At 42.1% G+C, this 19,643-nt stretch overlaps 2 protein-coding genes across 2 annotated transcripts; both read right to left on the bottom strand.

Moving 5' to 3' along the window:
• Positions 1–2,284: 2,284 nt before the first annotated feature.
• Positions 2,285–4,272, bottom strand: LOC121535129. The gene is made up of 2 exons (XM_045206082.1): positions 3,431–4,272; positions 2,285–3,344 (listed from the first exon to the last, which is right to left on the bottom strand). Exons 1-2 carry the CDS (start codon positions 3,858–3,860, stop codon positions 2,470–2,472), a joined length of 1,305 nt encoding a protein of 434 aa, XP_045062017.1. The 5' UTR covers positions 3,861–4,272; the 3' UTR covers positions 2,285–2,469.
• Positions 4,273–6,554: 2,282 nt separating this feature from the next.
• Positions 6,555–8,356, bottom strand: LOC123481576. Its single transcript, XM_045206081.1, has 2 exons — positions 7,702–8,356; positions 6,555–7,614 (listed from the first exon to the last, which is right to left on the bottom strand). The coding sequence occupies exons 1-2, from the start codon at positions 8,129–8,131 to the stop codon at positions 6,740–6,742; spliced, it is 1,305 nt and encodes a 434-aa protein (XP_045062016.1). The 5' UTR covers positions 8,132–8,356; the 3' UTR covers positions 6,555–6,739.
• Between the last annotated feature and the right edge of the window lie 11,287 nt (positions 8,357–19,643).

Below are 19,643 nucleotides of genomic sequence, written 5' to 3'. Positions count from 1 at the left end.
AGGGAGTGAGACACTTTTTGGCCTTCCTCTTGGCCCGCACTGCCCCCCTGGAAACCAAATGTTTAAAAACATGGTACTTTGGTGACTAAGAAAGTATTTTTAAACCTCTCACTTTGGGCTGGATGCTTCAATGTCTAGTTCATACATGCATAATCTGAGGGAAGAATTACTGTTCAGAAGAGAGAGAGAGAGAGAGAGAGAGATGACTTGTTGCACATACAGTGCCTTCAGAAAGTATTCACACCCCTGACTTTTGCCACATTTTGTTGTGTTACAGCCTGAATTTAAAATTTATTAAATTGAGATTTTGTGTCACTGGCCTACACACAATACCTCATAATGTCAAAGTGGAATTATGTTTTTCAAATGTTTTACAAATTAATAACAAATGAAAAGTTGAAATGTCTTGAGTCACTAAGTATTCAACCCCTTTGTTATGGCAAGCCTAAATAAGTTCAGGAGTAAACGTTTGCTTAACAAGCCACATAATAAGTTGCATGGACTCTGTGTGCAATAATAGTGTTTAACATGATTTTTGAATTACTACCTCATCTCTGTACCCAACACATACAATTATCAGTAAGGTACCTCAGTCGAGCAGTGAATTTCAAACACAGATTCAACCACAAAGACCAGGGAGGTTTTCCAATGCCTCGCAAAGAAGGGCACCTATTGGTAGATGGGTAAAAATTGAAAAAGCAGACATTGAATATCCTTTTGAGCATGGTGAAGTTATCAATTACACTTTGGATGGTGTATCAATACACCCAGTCACTACAAAGATACAGGCGTCCTTCCTAACTCAGTTGCTGGAGAGGAAGGAAACCGCTCAGGGATTTCACCATGAGGCCAATGGTGACTTAAAAACAGTTACAGAGTTTAATGGCTGTGATGGAGGATGGATCAACAACATTGTAGTTACTCCACAATACTTACCTAATTGACAGATTGAAAAGAAGGAAGCCTGTACAGAATAAAAAATATTCCAAAACATACATCCTGTTTGCAACAAGGCACTAAAGTAATACTGCAAAAAATTTGGCAAAGCAATTCACTTTTTGTCCTGAATACAAAGCGTTATATTTGGGGGAAATCCAATACAACAAATTACTGAGTACCACTCTTCATATTTTCAAGCATAGTGAAGCGTTATATTTGGGGGAAATCCAATACAACAAATTTCTGAGTACCACTCTTCATATTTTCAAGCATAGTGGTGGCTGCATCATGTTATGTGTATGCTTGTAATCGTTAAGGACTGGGGAGTTTTGCAGGATAAAAAATAAAGGGAATGGAGCTAAGCACAGGCAAGATCCTAGACAAAAACCTGGTTCAGTCTGCTTTCCACCAGACACTGGGAGATTAATTCACCTTTCAGCAGGACAATAACCTACAACACAAAGCCAAATCTACACTGGAGTTTCTTACCAAGAAGACAGTGAATGTTCCTGAGTGGCCGAGTTACAGTTTTGACTTAAATCTGCTTGAAAACCTATGGCAAGGAACGGTGTTTCCTCCGACACATTGGTGCGGCTGGCTTCCGGGTTAAGTGGGCGGGTGTTAAGGAGCGCGGTTTGGTGGGTCACGTTTCGGAGGACACATTACTCGACCGTCGCCTCTCCCCAGCCCGTTGGGGAGTTGCAGCAATGAGACAAGATTGTAATTGGATCGCAATTGGATATCACGAAATTGGGGAGAAAAAAGGGGGTAATTTTTTAAACAAATAAAATAAGAAATATGGCAAGACTTAAATGGTTGTCTAGCAATGATCAACAATCAATTTGACAGAGCTTGAAGATTTTTTAAAATAATAATGTGCAAATATCGTACAATCGAGGTGTGCAAAGCTCTTAGAGGCTTACCTAGAAAGACTCACACCTGTAATTGCTGCCAAAGGTGATTATAACATGTATTGACTCAGGGGTGTGAATACTTATGCAAATTAGATATTTCTGTATGTTGTGTAGATGGGTGAGAAAAAATCTATTTAATCCATTTTGAATTCAGGCTGTAACACAACAAAATGTGGATTAAGTCAAGGGGTATGAATACATTCTGAAGGCACTGTATCTGCACATATGTGACGTAGTACGCAATTCTCTGGGAACACTTTTGGCTCGTGAGTGCTACTTTCAGAACTACTGGCAAAAAAGTATACAAAAGTACAGAAGAATCTCTTTAATGTTTAACTATTTTTTTCTCTCTGTAAAATATATTATTTTATCAATTAAATAATGTTGCCTATTGCATTTACAACACAACAGTACAACAACAAATCAAAATACCCCAAAAATAACTTGAAACATATGTTTTAAATGCAATATATTTTTATTACTATTCTAAAGAAATTAAATTACAAACAGAAAATGGAAGTCTTCAAAGGTGACAGTCTCCATGTGATCTCATTTGGAGATGTAATATCTGCAGCTTTTATTCAATATCACTTGGTTTAAGAAGTAGTCCTCAGTCTTAATTGACGCAAACCTCAGTGAGCCCAGACTGTGTGTAGCAGGGCTTCTCGGTTGCCTCGTAGTTGGATGCCTCAGCATTGTCAGATACAACTTTGGCTAGCTTGGTGTCGAATGGGTTCAATGCCACCTGGATGGCAGGCTCAGAGTCAGGCACAAGGAAGTTATCTGGGATGCTAGGCAGAGGCGGCTCACACTCTCTCAGGCTGACAGCACTCTTTCCAGGTCTCTTTTCCGACTCAGATTTGTCCTTAGTGGAGATGAACTCCTTTGACTTCTGCAACTCTTTTGCAGAATCGTCAGAAATGGGGGCACACTGTGGTGTGGATGATGCTTGTTTCAAACCAAACCGTGAAGAGATGCTCTCCCGAACTCTGGATGCCAGTGTCTGTGGTTCAGCGGTGGCTGGTTCCCTTTTCTTCAACCTGGCAGTGGCAATAGCATCAGATCGCCTTCTAGCCTCCTTGGAGATTCTCACAGCATCATAGAGAACCACTATTACGATGAAGCCATAGAAAACAAGCCCCAAAATCAGGTTCACCTTCACAAGTGGCTCGGAGTAAGAAGGGTCAGTCAATATGTTGACTCTGGGTTTGATCTTCAGGGTGCTCTTCTGAGCTTTTGGAGCTGGAGCCTGAAGATTTTCTTTGAAGATGTTGTTGTCACCTTGCAATGCTTTTTGCTTGTAAGCCTGTAGATAAGGAATACGTTTCTCCACAATCATCTGTGGGACTTTAGCTTTACCTGGGAAAGTATCATCTTTCATCCTCTGAAGTTGTTCCAGCATCTGGTCCACTTGCACCATTTTGGTCCATTTTGCATCATTGGGGATGTCCTGAACAGGGTGGTCCTTCACTGGCATCAAAGGCCTGTGCTCTGGAACAGAAATCAGGGGCTCTACAAGCTCCGAGGGCTCTTTAGAATTTTTGAGGAATATCCTTTTGTCAACTGGCCCACGTTACCTGGAGAAGAATCGTCTTTCACCCGTAAACTCTCAAGTTGTTCCAGCAATGACTTAAAATTGGTCTCTTTTGTAGCATCAGGGTTGTTCTGAACAGAGTGGTCCTTCACTGGCATCAACGGCTTGTGCTCTGGAACAGAAATCAGGGGCTCTACAAAGTCCGGGGGGTCTTTGACATTTTTTGAGGAATATCCTTTTGTCAACTGGCCCACATTACCTGGAGAAGAATATTCTTTCACCCGTAAACTATCAACTTGTTCTTTTGTAGCATCAGGGTTGTTCAGAATAGGGTGGTCCTTCACTGGCATCAAAGTCTTGTGCTCTGAAGACACCAACACATTTGCAGCAACAGGCGAAAGGAGACAGAAAATAACAGCCAACAATAACATCTTCATGTTGCACAGCCCACCCTTCTGGGAGAGCTGTGCCATTTTGATTAAAGAAATCGTCTTTCAAAAGTAGGCAGTACAAATTACAAGTCAAACTACTAGTTGGCTAGCTGTGCTTTGTAAAAGTGAATTGGGTTTACTGTTCACTGTCAAACATACACAAGATATGGACCCAACATGATGTAATAGAAGAATCTGATTATAACATCACGTGTTCCAGAATGTTGTAACCTGCTCCTCATTGTATTCATTAATTCAGATAATTCATTAATTCATCTCTTTGGATACATTTGGCAATTAGTTTGACGTGCAGTCCCTGTCCCTAAACTGCTTTCTCCTACGACTTTGGCAAATGCCCCCGTGACCTACAGCTCCTCATATACTACCAGGTCATGGTAGTATCTACACTGGTGCTGGTGCTTGCGATGACCCAGCTAATTATGAGCTTTCTGACCCAGGGAGTGAGACACTTTTTGGCCTTCCTCTTGGCCCGCACTGCCCCCCTGGAAACCAAATGTTTAAAAACATGGTACTTTGGTGACTAAGAAAGTATTTTTTAAACCTCTCACTTTGGGCTGGATGCTTCAATGTCTAGTTCATACATGCATAATCTGAGGGAAGAATTACTGTTCAGAGAGAGAGAGAGAGAGAGAGAGAGATGACTTGTTGCACATACAGTGCCTTCAGAAAGTATTCACACCCCTGACTTTTGCCACATTTTGTTGTGTTACAGCCTGAATTTAAAATTTATTAAATTGAGATTTTGTGTCACTGGCCTACACACAATACCTCATAATGTCAAAGTGGAATTATGTTTTTCAAATGTTTTACAAATTAATAACAAATGAAAAGTTGAAATGTCTTGAGTCACTAAGTATTCAACCCCTTTGTTATGGCAAGCCTAAATAAGTTCAGGAGTAAACGTTTGCTTAACAAGCCACATAATAAGTTGCATGGACTCTGTGTGCAATAATAGTGTTTAACATGATTTTTGAATTACTACCTCATCTCTGTACCCAACACATACAATTATCAGTAAGGTACCTCAGTCGAGCAGTGAATTTCAAACACAGATTCAACCACAAAGACCAGGGAGGTTTTCCAATGCCTCGCAAAGAAGGGCACCTATTGGTAGATGGGTAAAAATTGAAAAAGCAGACATTGAATATCCTTTTGAGCATGGTGAAGTTATCAATTACACTTTGGATGGTGTATCAATACACCCAGTCACTACAAAGATACAGGCGTCCTTCCTAACTCAGTTGCTGGAGAGGAAGGAAACCGCTCAGGGATTTCACCATGAGGCCAATGGTGACTTAAAAACAGTTACAGAGTTTAATGGCTGTGATGGAGGATGGATGAACAACATTGTAGTTACTCCACAATACTTACCTAATTGACAGATTGAAAAGAAGGAAGCCTGTACAGAATAAAAAATATTCCAAAACATACATCCTGTTTGCAACAAGGCACTAAAGTAATACTGCAAAAAATTTGGCAAAGCAATTCACTTTTTGTCCTGAATACAAAGCGTTATATTTGGGGGAAATCCAATACAACAAATTACTGAGTACCACTCTTCATATTTTCAAGCATAGTGAAGCGTTATATTTGGGGGAAATCCAATACAACAAATTTCTGAGTACCACTTCATATTTTCAAGCATAGTGGTGGCTGCATCATGTTATGTGTATGCTTGTAATCGTTAAGGACTGGGGAGTTTTGCAGGATAAAAAATAAAGGGAATGGAGCTAAGCACAGGCAAGATCCTAGACAAAAACCTGGTTCAGTCTGCTTTCCACCAGACACTGGGAGATTAATTCACCTTTCAGCAGGACAATAACCTACAACACAAAGCCAAATCTACACTGGAGTTTCTTACCAAGAAGACAGTGAATGTTCCTGAGTGGCCGAGTTACAGTTTTGACTTAAATCTGCTTGAAAACCTATGGCAAGGAACGGTGTTTCCTCCGACACATTGGTGCGGCTGGCTTCCGGGTTAAGTGGGCGGGTGTTAAGGAGCGCGGTTTGGTGGGTCACGTTTCGGAGGACACATTACTCGACCGTCGCCTCTCCCCAGCCCGTTGGGGAGTTGCAGCAATGAGACAAGATTGTAATTGGATCGCAATTGGATATCACGAAATTGGGGAGAAAAAGGGGGTAATTTTTTAAACAAATAAAATAAGAAATATGGCAAGACTTAAATGGTTGTCTAGCAATGATCAACAATCAATTTGACAGAGCTTGAAGATTTTTTAAAATAATAATGTGCAAATATCGTACAATCGAGGTGTGCAAAGCTCTTAGAGGCTTACCTAGAAAGACTCACACCTGTAATTGCTGCCAAAGGTGATTATAACATGTATTGACTCAGGGGTGTGAATACTTATGCAAATTAGATATTTCTGTATGTTGTGTAGATGGGTGAGAAAAAATCTATTTAATCCATTTTGAATTCAGGCTGTAACACAACAAAATGTGGATTAAGTCAAGGGGGTATGAATACATTCTGAAGGCACTGTATCTGCACATATGTGACGTAGTACGCAATTCTCTGGGAACACTTTTGGCTCGTGAGTGCTACTTTCAGAACTACTGGCAAAAAAGTATACAAAAGTACAGAAGAATCTCTTTAATGTTTAACTATTTTTTTCTCTGTAAAATATATTATTTTATCAATTAAATAATGTTGCCTATTGCATTTACAACACAACAGTACAACAACAAATCAAAATACCCCAAAAATAACTTGAAACATATGTTTTAAATGCAATATATTTTTATTACTATTCTAAAGAAATTAAATTACAAACAGAAAATGGAAGTCTTCAAAGGTGACAGTCTCCATGTGATCTCATTTGGAGATGTAATATCTGCAGCTTTTATTCAATATCACTTGGTTTAAGAAGTAGTCCTCAGTCTTAATTGACGCAAACCTCAGTGAGCCCAGACTGTGTGTAGCAGGGCTTCTCGGTTGCCTCGTAGTTGGATGCCTCAGCATTGTCAGATACAACTTTGGCTAGCTTGGTGTCGAATGGGTTCAATGCCACCTGGATGGCAGGCTCAGAGTCAGGCACAAGGAAGTTATCTGGGATGCTAGGCAGAGGCGGCTCACACTCTCTCAGGCTGACAGCACTCTTTCCAGGTCTCTTTTCCGACTCAGATTTGTCCTTAGTGGAGATGAACTCCTTTGACTTCTGCAACTCTTTTGCAGAATCGTCAGAAATGGGGGCACACTGTGGTGTGGATGATGCTTGTTTCAAACCAAACCGTGAAGAGATGCTCTCCCGAACTCTGGATGCCAGTGTCTGTGGTTCAGCGGTGGCTGGTTCCCTTTTCTTCAACCTGGCAGTGGCAATAGCATCAGATCGCCTTCTAGCCTCCTTGGAGATTCTCACAGCATCATAGAGAACCACTATTACGATGAAGCCATAGAAAACAAGCCCCAAAATCAGGTTCACCTTCACAAGTGGCTCGGAGTAAGAAGGGTCAGTCAATATGTTGACTCTGGGTTTGATCTTCAGGGTGCTCTTCTGAGCTTTTGGAGCTGGAGCCTGAAGATTTTCTTTGAAGATGTTGTTGTCACCTTGCAATGCTTTTTGCTTGTAAGCCTGTAGATAAGGAATACGTTTCTCCACAATCATCTGTGGGACTTTAGCTTTACCTGGGAAAGTATCATCTTTCATCCTCTGAAGTTGTTCCAGCATCTGGTCCACTTGCACCATTTTGGTCCATTTTGCATCATTGGGGATGTCCTGAACAGGGTGGTCCTTCACTGGCATCAAAGGCCTGTGCTCTGGAACAGAAATCAGGGGCTCTACAAGCTCCGAGGGCTCTTTAGAATTTTTTGAGGAATATCCTTTTGTCAACTGGCCCACGTTACCTGGAGAAGAATCGTCTTTCACCCGTAAACTCTCAAGTTGTTCCAGCAATGACTTAAAATTGGTCTCTTTTGTAGCATCAGGGTTGTTCTGAACAGAGTGGTCCTTCACTGGCATCAACGGCTTGTGCTCTGGAACAGAAATCAGGGGCTCTACAAAGTCCGGGGGGTCTTTGACATTTTTTGAGGAATATCCTTTTGTCAACTGGCCCACATTACCTGGAGAAGAATATTCTTTCACCCGTAAACTATCAACTTGTTCTTTTGTAGCATCAGGGTTGTTCAGAATAGGGTGGTCCTTCACTGGCATCAAAGTCTTGTGCTCTGAAGACACCAACACATTTGCAGCAACAGGCGAAAGGAGACAGAAAATAACAGCCAACAATAACATCTTCATGTTGCACAGCCCACCCTTCTGGGAGAGCTGTGCCATTTTGATTAAAGAAATCGTCTTTCAAAAGTAGGCAGTACAAATTACAAGTCAAACTACTAGTTGGCTAGCTGTGCTTTGTAAAAGTGAATTGGGTTTACTGTTCACTGTCAAACATACACAAGATATGGACCCAACATGATGTAATAGAAGAATCTGATTATAACATCACGTGTTCCAGAATGTTGTAACCTGCTCCTCATTGTATTCATTAATTCAGATAATTCATTAATTAATCTCTTTGGATACATTTGGCAATTAGTTTGACGTGCAGTCCCTGTCCCTAAACTGCTTTCTCCTACGACTTTGGCAAATGCCCCCGTGACCTACAGCTCCTCATATACTACCAGGTCATGGTAGTATCTACACTGGTGCTGGTGCTTGCGATGACCCAGCTAATTATGAGCTTTCTGACCCAGGGAGTGAGACACTTTTTGGCCTTCCTCTTGGCCCGCACTGCCGCCCTGGAAACCAAATGTTTAAAAACATGGTACTTTGGTGACTAAGAAAGTATTTTTTAAACCTCTCACTTTGGGCTGGATGCTTCAATGTCTAGTTCATACATGCATAATCTGAGGGAAGAATTACTGTTCAGAGAGAGAGAGAGAGAGAGAGAGAGAGAGAGATGACTTGTTGCACATACAGTGCCTTCAGAAAGTATTCACACCCCTGACTTTTGCCACATTTTGTTGTGTTACAGCCTGAATTTCAAATTTATTAAATTGAGATTTTGTGTCACTGGCCTACACACAATACCTCATAATGTCAAAGTGGAATTATGTTTTTCAAATGTTTTACAAATTAATAACAAATGAAAAGTTGAAATGTCTTGAGTCACTAAGTATTCAACCCCTTTGTTATGGCAAGCCTAAATAAGTTCAGGAGTAAACGTTTGCTTAACAAGCCACATAATAAGTTGCATGGACTCTGTGTGCAATAATAGTGTTTAACATGATTTTTGAATTACTACCTCATCTCTGTACCCAACACATACAATTATCAGTAAGGTACCTCAGTCGAGCAGTGAATTTCAAACACAGATTCAACCACAAAGACCAGGGAGGTTTTCCAATGCCTCGCAAAGAAGGGCACCTATTGGTAGATGGGTAAAAATTGAAAAAGCAGACATTGAATATCCTTTTGAGCGTGGTGAAGTTATCAATGACACTTTTGATGGTGTATCAATACACCCAGTCACTACAAAGATACAGGCGTCCTTCCTAACTCAGTTGCTGGAGAGGAAGGAAACCGCTCAGGGATTTCACCATGAGGCCAATGGTGACTTAAAAACAGTTACAGAGTTTAATGGCTGTGATGGAGGATGGATCAACAACATTGTAGTTACTCCACAATACTTACCTAATTGACAGATTGAAAAGAAGGAAGCCTGTACAGAATAAAAAATATTCCAAAACATACATCCTGTTTGCAACAAGGCACTAAAGTAATACTGCAAAAAATGTGGCAAAGCAATTCACTTTTTTGTCCTGAATACAAAGCGTTATATTTTGGGGGAAATCCAATACAACAAATTACTGAGTACCACTCTTCATATTTTCAAGCATAGTGAAGCGTTATATTTGGGGGAAATCCAATACAACAAATTACTGAGTACCACTCTTCATATTTTCAAGCATAGTGGTGGCTGCATCATGTTATGTGTATGCTTGTAATCGTTAAGGACTGGGGAGTTTTGCAGGATAAAAAGAAAGGGAATGGAGCTAAGCACAGGCAAGATCCTAGACAAAAACCTGGTTCAGTCTGCTTTCCACCAGACACTGGGAGATTAATTCACCTTTCAGCAGGACAATAACCTACAACACAAAGCCAAATCTACACTGGAGTTTCTTACCAAGAAGACAGTGAATGTTCCTGAGTGGCCGAGTTACAGTTTTGACTTAAATCTGCTTGAAAACCTATGGCAAGGAACGGTGTTTCCTCCGACACATTGGTGCGGCTGGCTTCCGGGTTAAGTGGGCGGGTGTTAAGGAGCGCGGTTTGGTGGGTCACGTTTCGGAGGACACATTACTCGACCGTCGCCTCTCCCCAGCCCGTTGGGGAGTTGCAGCAATGAGACAAGATTGTAAGTGGATCGCAATTGGATATCACGAAATTGGGGAGAAAAAGGGGGTAATTGTTTTTACAAATAAGAAATATGGCAAGACTTAAATGGTTGTCTAGCAATGATCAACAATCAATTTGACAGAGCTTGTAGATTTTTTAAAATAATAATGCGCAAATATCGTACAATCGAGGTGTGCAAAGCTCTTAGAGCAGGGGTGTCAAACTCGTTTTAGCTCAGGGGCCACATGGAGGAAAATCTATTCCCAAGTGGTCCGGACCGGAAAAATCATGGTATATATAACTTAAAAACAACAACTTCAGATTGTTTTCTTTGTTTTAATACGATCAACATACAACATAAAGCTGGAGCCTGAGGACAGTGTGTCCAAAATAGTACAAGCACAACATCACTATTAATCATAAAACACATCAAGTTTATTTGAAAATTCTAAAGAAAAAGAACACACAAACACACAATGCCTCAGTGATTAACAGAACTGTTTCACAGATCACAGAACTATATCAGGGTGTCATTTCTCAGGCAGAAATGTAGATAAAAATAATGAAATCCTGTTCCCAAAACAAGTGCAAGAACCACAGAGTCAAGAATAGGTTAAATATACAAATAAAATAAAATCAATTAAAAACAATAGCACATCAACATAAAAACATATAAACATAAAGCTGGAGCCTGAGGACAGTGTCCAAAAGCACAACATCACTATTAATCATAAAACACCTCAAGTTATTTGAAAGTTCTGAGGACAAAGAACACACAAACACACAATGCCTCAGTGATTCACAGAAGTATATCACAGATCACAGAACTACAGTGGGGGGAAAAAGTATTTAGTCAGCCACCAATTGTGCAAGTTCTCCCACTTAAAAAGATGAGAGAGGCCTGTAATTTTCATCATAGGTACATGTCAACTATGACAGACAAAATTAGAATGAAAAATCCAGAAAATCACATTGTAGGATTTTTTATGAATTTATTTGCAAATTATGGTGAAAAATAAGTATTTGGTCAATAACAAAAGTTTCTCAATACTTTGTTATATACCCTTTGTTGGCAATGACACAGGTCAAACGTTTTCTGTAAGTCTTCACAAGGTTTTCACACACTGTTGCTGGTATTTTGGCCCATTCCTCCATGCAGATCTCCTCTAGAGCAGTGATGTTTTGGGGCTGTCGCTGGGCAACACGGACTTTCAACTCCCTCCAAAGATTTTCTATGGGGTTGAGATCTGGAGACTGGCTAGGCCACTCCAGGACCTTGAAATGCTTCTTACGAAGCCACTCCTTCGTTGCCCGGGCGGTGTGTTTGGGATCATTGTCATGCTGAAAGACCCAGCCACGTTTCATCTTCAATGCCCTTGCTGATGGAAGGAGGTTTTCACTCAAAATCTCACGATACATGGCCCCATTCATTCTTTCCTTTACACGGATCAGTCGTCCTGGTCCCTTTGCAGAAAAACAGCCCCAAAGCATGATGTTTCCACCCCCATGCTTCACAGTAGGTATGGTGTTCTTTGGATGCAACTCAGCATTCTTTGTCCTCCAAACACGACGAGTTGAGTTTTTACCAAAAAGTTATATTTTGGTTTCATCTGACCATATGACATTCTCCCAATCCTCTTCTGGATCATCCAAATGCACTCTAGCAAACTTCAGACGGGCCTGGACATGTACTGGCTTAAGCAGGGGGGACACTGCAGGATTTGAGTCCCTGGCGGCGTACTGTGTTACTGATGGTAGGCTTTGTTACTTTGGTCCCAGCTCTCTGCAGGTCATTCACTAGGTCCCCCCGTGTGGTTCTGGGATTTTTGCTCACCGTTCTTGTGATCATTTTGACCCCACGGGGTGAGATCTTGCGTGGAGCCCCAGATCGAGGGAGATTATCAGTGGTCTTGTATGTCTTCCATTTCCTAATAATTGCTCTCACAGTTGATTTCTTCAAACCAAGCTGCTTACCTATTGCAGATTCAGTCTTCCCAGCCTGGTGCAGGTCTACAATTTTGTTTCTGGTGTCCTTTGACAGCTCTTTGGTCTTGGCCATAGTGGAGTTTGGAGTGTGACTGTTTGAGGTTGTGGACAGGTGTCTTTTATACTGATAACAAGTTCAAACAGGTGCCATTAATACAGGTAACGAGTGGAGGACAGAGGAACCTCTTAAAGAAGAAGTTACAGGTCTGTGAGAGCCAGAAATTTTGCTTGTTTGTAGGTGACCAAATACTTATTTTCCACCATAATTTGCAAATAAATTCATAAAAAATCCTACAATGTGATTTTCTGGAGAAAAAAATTCTCAATTTGTCTGTCATATTTGACGTGTACCTATGATGAAAATTACAGGTCTCTCATCTTTTTAAGTGGGAGAACTTGCACAATTGGTGGATGACTAAATACTTTTTATCTCCACTGTATATCAGGGTGTCATTTCTCAGGCAGAAATGTAGATAAAAATAATGAAATCCTGTTACCCAAACAAGTGCAAGAACCACAGAGTCAAGAATAGGTTAAATATACAAATAAAATAAAAACAATTAAAAACAATAGCACATCAACATAAAAACATATACATAAATCTGAAAGCGTTGCTCAAACTCCCGTAACAGTCCCGTTATTTTATCTTTGAACCGCTTCATGTCTGCCACATGTTGGGTCGCACACACATTTTTCAGACAGGGGAAGTGAGCTGCATCACCACCGGCAAGTTGCGTCTCCCACAATGACAGCTTCAACTTGAAAGAACGTATGCTGTCATAATACCGCGTGACAACTTTGTTGCGCCCTTGCAGCTGTTTGTTCAAGTTATTCAGGTGCTCTGTAACATCCACCATAAATGCAAGGTCCGGCATCCATTCTGCGGAATGAAATTCTAACACTGGTTTGCCCTTTTCTTCCATGAACTGTTCAATTTCTTCTCGTAAATCAAAGAAATGTCTCAGCACAGCACCTCGGCTTAACCATCTTACCTCAGTGTGGTATGGCAGGCCATAGATGTGGTCTTTCTCTCTGAGAAGGCTGTCAAACTGACGGTGATTCAGGCTTCTGGATCGGATGAAATTAACAGTTTGGATGACCACCTTCATGACGTTATCCATCTTTAATGACTTGCAACACAAAGCCTCCTGGTGCAAAATACAGTGAAAAGTCAAAAAATCACGTCCTCCATTTGCAGATTGCACTTTCTCTCTGAACTTTGTCACAACGCCTGCTTTTTTCCCGATCATTGAGGGCGCACCATCTGTAGCCAGGCTGACAGCGCGGGACCAGTCCACTCCGACCCTGTCCAGCGCGCCCGGCGAATGCGGTAAAAATATCAGCTGCTGTCGTTGTATCTGTCATCGGCACCAACTCCACGAACTCCTCGGTGACGGTCAATGTGTCATCAACTCCGCGGATGAAAAAAATGGCCAGTTGTGCAACATCTGTAATGTCCGTGCTTTCATCAATTGCAACCAAAAACGCAATAAATGACTTTACTTTTTGCTTCAACTGGCTGTCCAAATCCACTGAAAGATCGGAAATCCTGTCTGCAACTGTGTTTCTTGTCAGGCTGATATTTGCAAAAAGCCTGCTGCTTTTCAGGGCACACAATCTCCGCTGCCTTCATCATGCATGTTTTTACAAATTCACCCTCACTAAATGGTTTTGAAGCCACTGCGATTTCATTAGCAATGAGGTAGCTAGCTTTCACTGCAGCGTCACTGATGTCTCGGCTGTGAGTAAACACAGACTGCTGTTTCTTCAGACCCGCCAACAGTTCATTCACCTTCTCTCATCTCCGCTGTCCTTGAAAGTTGTCATATTTGTCGGCATGAAGACTCACATAGTGGCGGCGAAGGTTATATTCTTTCAGCACTGCAACATGCTCTGAACACACCAAACATACAGCTTTCCCATTCAATTCCGTGATTAAATAGAATGACCATTTTTCTTGGAACACTCTGCACTCTGTGTCCACTTTTCTCTTTTTTGACAGAGACATATTGGGGCAATGAGGGTGCCAAAGCACATAATGTTAAAAGTAGAAGCCGTAATAAATATCGCGGGCAAAACAAAGTAGCTCATTGGCTGCACGTGCTTGACCTACTTGCTCTGCCCCGGTATAAACAGTTTGCTTGCTTAACACAATTGCTATTGCGCCATCCAGTGGACGCAATTGGAACAGCAGTTTATTTGAAAATCATCTCGCGGGCCGGATTAAACCCGTTTGCGGGCCTGATCCGGCCCGCGGGCCGTACGTTTGACACCCCTGCTGTAAGGGATCGGGGGTTGGCAGGGTCTAGACAGAGTCTGACACTTCCCCGATCTACAGAGAGGGGGAGTCATCAGACTCGATCTGGTTCACCTGAGTTCTGAGCACACCTGTCAGTAATTAGTGTAGGATTTAAGGTGTGCTCAGAAGCTCAGTCGGCGCGAGGTATTGTTCCATTGTGACTTGCTAAGCGTTTTGTTCCGAGAGAGAGAGAGAGTTTGTTGTTTTTGATTACCCGTGTATCCGACCCATGCCTTGTTGTTTGACTCCCCAAATTGCTTAATCCTCTGCTTGTCTACCCCAGTGATTACCGTCCTCTGATCCTGTGCCTGTGCCCTCGACTACGACTAAGCCCGCTCCATTGGTACCTCTGCCTGTCTATGCCTGGCCCGGTTTTGACCACAGCCCGCCCGACCACGATTAAGCTATTCCCTTGTCTGTACTCTAATAAAGCATCGCTATTCTGCGATTGGATCTTATCACTCTGTCCGAGTATTCATTACACCTAGATCATTGATTTAGCAATAGATTCAGGTAGATAAGGACTAGAAAGAAAAAAAATTGATGAAGAATGATGAGCTTTTTGGTAAGGATAGACTGCTGTAAAGCTTTGGTATTCCATTATGTACTGCATACGGGTAAATTAAGTGATCTTATCTATGGGAAGGCAATGGCAGGAACTCTGAGGAGGAAGAACAGTTTATGTTGTTGCTCTCTTCCCAAACAGTCTTAGCTTTTCATACATACAGTGGGGAGAACAAGTATTTGATACACTGCCGATTTTGCAGGTTTTCCTACTTACAAAGCATGTAGAGGTCTGTAATTTTTATCATAGGTACACTTCAACTGTGAGAGACGGAATCTAAAACAAAAATCCAGAAAATCACATTGTATGATTTTTAAGTAATTAATTTGCATTTTATTGCATGACATAAGTATTTGATACATCAGAAAAGCAGAACTTAATATTTGGTACAGAAACCTTTGTTTGCAATTACAGAGATCATACGTTTCCTGTAGGTCTTGACCAGGTTTGCACACACTGCAGCAGGGATTTTGGCCCACTCCTCCATACAGACCTTCTCCAGATCCTTCAGGTTTTGGGGCTGTCGCTGGGCAATACGGACTTTCAGCTCCCTCCAAAGATTTTCTATTGGGTTCAGGTCTGGAGACTGGCTAGGCCACTCCAGGACCTTGAGATGCTTCTTACGGAGCCACTCCTTAGTTGCCCTGGCTGTGTGTTTCGGGTCGTTGTCATGCTGGAAGACACAGCCACGACCCATCTTCAATGCTCTTACTGAGGGAAGGAGGTTGTTGGCCAAGATCTCGCGATACATGGCCCCATCCATCCTCCCCTCAATACGGTGCAGTCGTCCTGTCCCCTTTGCAGAAAAGCATCCCCAAAGAATGATGTTTCCACCTCCATGCTTCACGGTTGGGATGGTGTTCTTGGGGTTGTACTCATCCTCTTCTTCCTCCAAACACAGCGAGTGGAGTTTAGACCAAAAAGCTCTATTTTTGTCTCATCAGACCACATGACCTTCTCCCATTCCTCCTCTGGATCATCCAGAAGGTCATTGGCAAACTTCAGACGGGCCTGGACATGCGCTGGCTTGAGCAGGGGGACCTTGTGTGCACTGCAGGATTTTAATCCATGACGGTGTAGTGTGTTACTAATGGTTTTCTTTGAGGCTGTGGTCCCAGCTCTCTTCAGGTCATTGACCAGGTCCTGCCGTGTAGTTCTGGGCTGATCCCTCACCTTCCTCATGTCAATGATGCCCCACGAGGTGAGATCTTGCATGGAGCCCCAGACCGAGGGTGATTGACCGTCATCTTGAACTTCTTCCATTTTCTAATAATTGCGCCAACAGTTGTTGCCTTCTCATCAAGCTGCTTGCCTATTGTCCTGTAGCCCATCCCAGCCTTGTGCAGGTCTACAATTTTATCCCTGATGTCCTTACACAGCTCTCTTGTCTTGGCCATTGTGGAGAGGTTGGAGTCTGTTTGATTGAGTGTGTGGACAGGTGTCTTTTATACAGGTAACAAGTTCAAACAGGTGCGGTTAATACAGGTAATGAGTGGAGAACAGGAGGGCTTCTTAAAGAAAAACTAACAGGTCTGTGAGAGCCGGAATTCTTACTGGTTGGTAGGTGATCAAATACTTATGTCATGCAATAAAATGCAAATTAATTACTTAAAAATCATACAATGTGATTTTCTGGATTTTTGTGTTAGATTCCGTCTCTCACAGTTGAAGTGTGCCTATGATAAAAATTACAGACCTCTACATGCTTTGTAAGTAGGAAAACCTGCAAAATTGGCAGTGTATCAAATACTTGTTCTCCCCACTGTATTTTCGCCCACAGGACTGCCGCTGACTGGATGTTTTTTGTATGTCGCAACAGTCTCGGTAAACCCTATACACTGTTGTGCATGAAAAGCCCAGACGGCAGCTGTTTCTGAGTGTATCAAATACTTGTTCTCCCCACTGTATATCAGGGATGTTACCCAAATGGTAGAGAGTAAAGAGGGATATGACATTGGTCGTGATTTAAAGATGATGGTTTTTTTTTGGTGGGCTATTAGAGATAACTGGGTTAATCACGAACATAGAGGTTTTTATTCTTTGTTGCTAGGCAGAACACTTAGGTGACCTAAATATGGACTTGTCATGTCCAACAATCAGTCTTCAGGTCAAGCCCGGGAGAGCCGGGATAGAACAGAGGTTGAACTAAACATAAGTGTTTTTACAAGATAAGAGATTGTTTGATTGGATTACTAATTGATTCTGAACTGAATGAAAGTCGAATTTAGCCGCCATAAAGACAAAGGAAGTGGGAGTAGCAATAAAGAAGCAAAAGACAATCTCAAAAATGAAAGGCATGGCAATTGGTTGATAAATTACCTAAGGGAATGTTTAGGAAGGTGGTAAAAAATTGACACATAAGCAGAACTATGTGTCAAGAGGGGGGAAGAGGCTAATTGTAGGATTAAATAATATACGAAGGAGAGGACAAAATACTTTTTTTTTTTTTTACATTTTTTTAGATACAGTCTAAAAAGAGAATGCAGTCAGAAATTGTTACATTAATCTGAACATGTGTGAAGATAGTTTATTAACCACACCCGTATGTCAGAGGTTTTGTGCCCCACAGGTGAACTAAAGGAGAAGGTGACCCACTATCTAACCAGGTGACTGGTGAGCATCCAGTCACTAGAAGGAAAACTGGAAGCAGGCCTGTTGGGAAGGGCCCTATCAGGTTATGTTGGTCACCACCTTGGCCATTAGAATAGCAGAGAGAGGAACCTGGGTCCATGTTACCCACTGCAAGAAGGTAAGACCACATACAAGCACCGCTTAGTACACGCAGAGTTGACGAGCAGAACTGGGCCACAGGGTCCGGGGGTCACCTCTGTCAACGAAGATCTCCTACCCAGACCTATCATCACTGTAGTGTGTTCCTAGGGTGTGAGTATGGGGTGGTACCGAGCAGAAGGACTCAAGACAGGAGAGGGTTGGCGGTTTTTGGGAATATGAGTGACCCTGAGCTGCATCATAGTCTCGGCAATAGTCGTGGTAGGTCAAGATCCACCACCACCTCGCACCAATTACGCTATGGCCTTACCATTATTAAGAAATAAAAGGGAAGCGACCCGACATACTGACCGTCAAGGGCGAGTGATCTACAAAATAGGAGTCAGAGAAGGGTGGGGAGTAAGATTCAACTTACTGGGCTTGCGCGGACAAATACGGATGGGATACTTGTCTAAGATTACATTTGATGGAGTCAAAAGATATGGAAAGCACAGGTACTGTCATTAATCCACTAACAGCAATAGACCGAGTAGATCAGTCAAGGGATGACGGAGTCAATTCGACTAACCCGTCCACTATGAAAGATTTTCTCCTCCAAGAATGGAACAATGGGGAAGTGGAGGGGGTCCCTGATGAGAATCTCTGGTTAAAGTGGATGAAATACACCGCTAGGGCCTTGGGGGAGACCAATTGTTATGCATGCTCCATTGGGCGACCGACAATGTTGACCGCCCCAATGCCAAAGGCAATGTTTCCCTGTGTATTAGACCTGGGGTCCAATCAAAAAGAGCCAAATTGCACAGGGATTGGGCTGGCAAAATTGACATACTGGGCCAGCCCACCTAGATTCACTTTAACTCCTGGCGAATAACAGTGTTACAGACATAGAAATGGCACCCGTAACTTGGGTGATTTTGATGGCTGTAAGGAGATAATTAATGTGACTGATTTAGATAAGGAAGGGAGAGAAAAATTAGGAGCCTAACCATCCCTCTGACTGATGTGTGGTGGGCATGCACTAACAAAGGGAGCATTCGGCAGACATTACCAGAGGGATGGGTGGGTACTTGTGCACCAGTATTGTTGGTCCAACCTGTAAGAATTGGTCATCAAAGACCAGTGACAGGAAGAATAATTAGGAGAAAAAGAAATAAGTCAGGAAGGAAATAGCCCAATTTGGATAGATGGTATAGGCATCCCCAGGGGTGTTCCAGACGAATAGAAAGCTATGAATCAAATATGGGAGAGTTTTACTACAAAAATTTTCTGGTGGGTGACAATAAACAAAAATATGGATTGGATAAATTATATCTATTACAACCAACAACGATTTATTGACCAGACTAGAGATGCAGTAAAGGGGATCTCTGAGCGATTATCCGCCATCCCGCTCATAACTTAGTAGAGGTTGGTTCTAGATCAGGCAGAAAGGGCCGGTGTCTATAGAAAGATAAGCCATTGTTACACATTCATCCCTAACAACACCACACTGGATGGGACAGTCACCAGAGCTCTTACAGAATTAACTGCACTAAGTGAAGGATGAACTGAACTCAGAAGTTAGTACATTGTGGATAGGGTGGTTTGATGAAATATTTGGTAAATGGAAAACCCTAGCAGCCACCATCTTAGGAGCGATCAGTGTTTGTATGGGTATTCTTGTATTATGTGGTTGTTGTCTTGTTCCCTGTGTCCGAGGATTGGTGAGTCAGGCGTTGGTGAAATGCAGTATCTAAACAATGATGAGAGATGGACTGCCTCCGGACTCTGACCAGGGGAATGTGAAAAACGATCCTCCAGGCTTGGTGGATGACGAGGATTTGGACCCTGAAAGACCGCAATTGGATGAAATGTTTATTAGTTCTGATGTG

The sequence above is a fragment of the Coregonus clupeaformis genome, chromosome 21 (genome assembly GCF_020615455.1).
Source record: "Coregonus clupeaformis isolate EN_2021a chromosome 21, ASM2061545v1, whole genome shotgun sequence".
Taxonomy (NCBI): domain Eukaryota; kingdom Metazoa; phylum Chordata; class Actinopteri; order Salmoniformes; family Salmonidae; genus Coregonus; species Coregonus clupeaformis.
This window is presented reverse-complemented; position numbering and strand designations above follow the sequence as displayed.

Bases quoted from the DNA above. Each gene is read 5' to 3' on its own strand.
- LOC123481576 (XM_045206081.1), bottom strand. From the start codon at position 8,131: ATGGCACAGCTCTCCCAGAAGGGTGGGCTGTGCAACATGAAGATGTTA. The intron at 7,615-7,701 runs GTAACGTGGGCC...TTTCTGTTCCAG, and splicing joins GAAAGACGATTCTTCTCCAG to AGCACAGGCCTTTGATGCCA.
- LOC121535129 (XM_045206082.1), bottom strand. From the start codon at position 3,860: ATGGCACAGCTCTCCCAGAAGGGTGGGCTGTGCAACATGAAGATGTTA. The intron at 3,345-3,430 runs GTAACGTGGGCC...TTTCTGTTCCAG, and splicing joins GAAAGACGATTCTTCTCCAG to AGCACAGGCCTTTGATGCCA.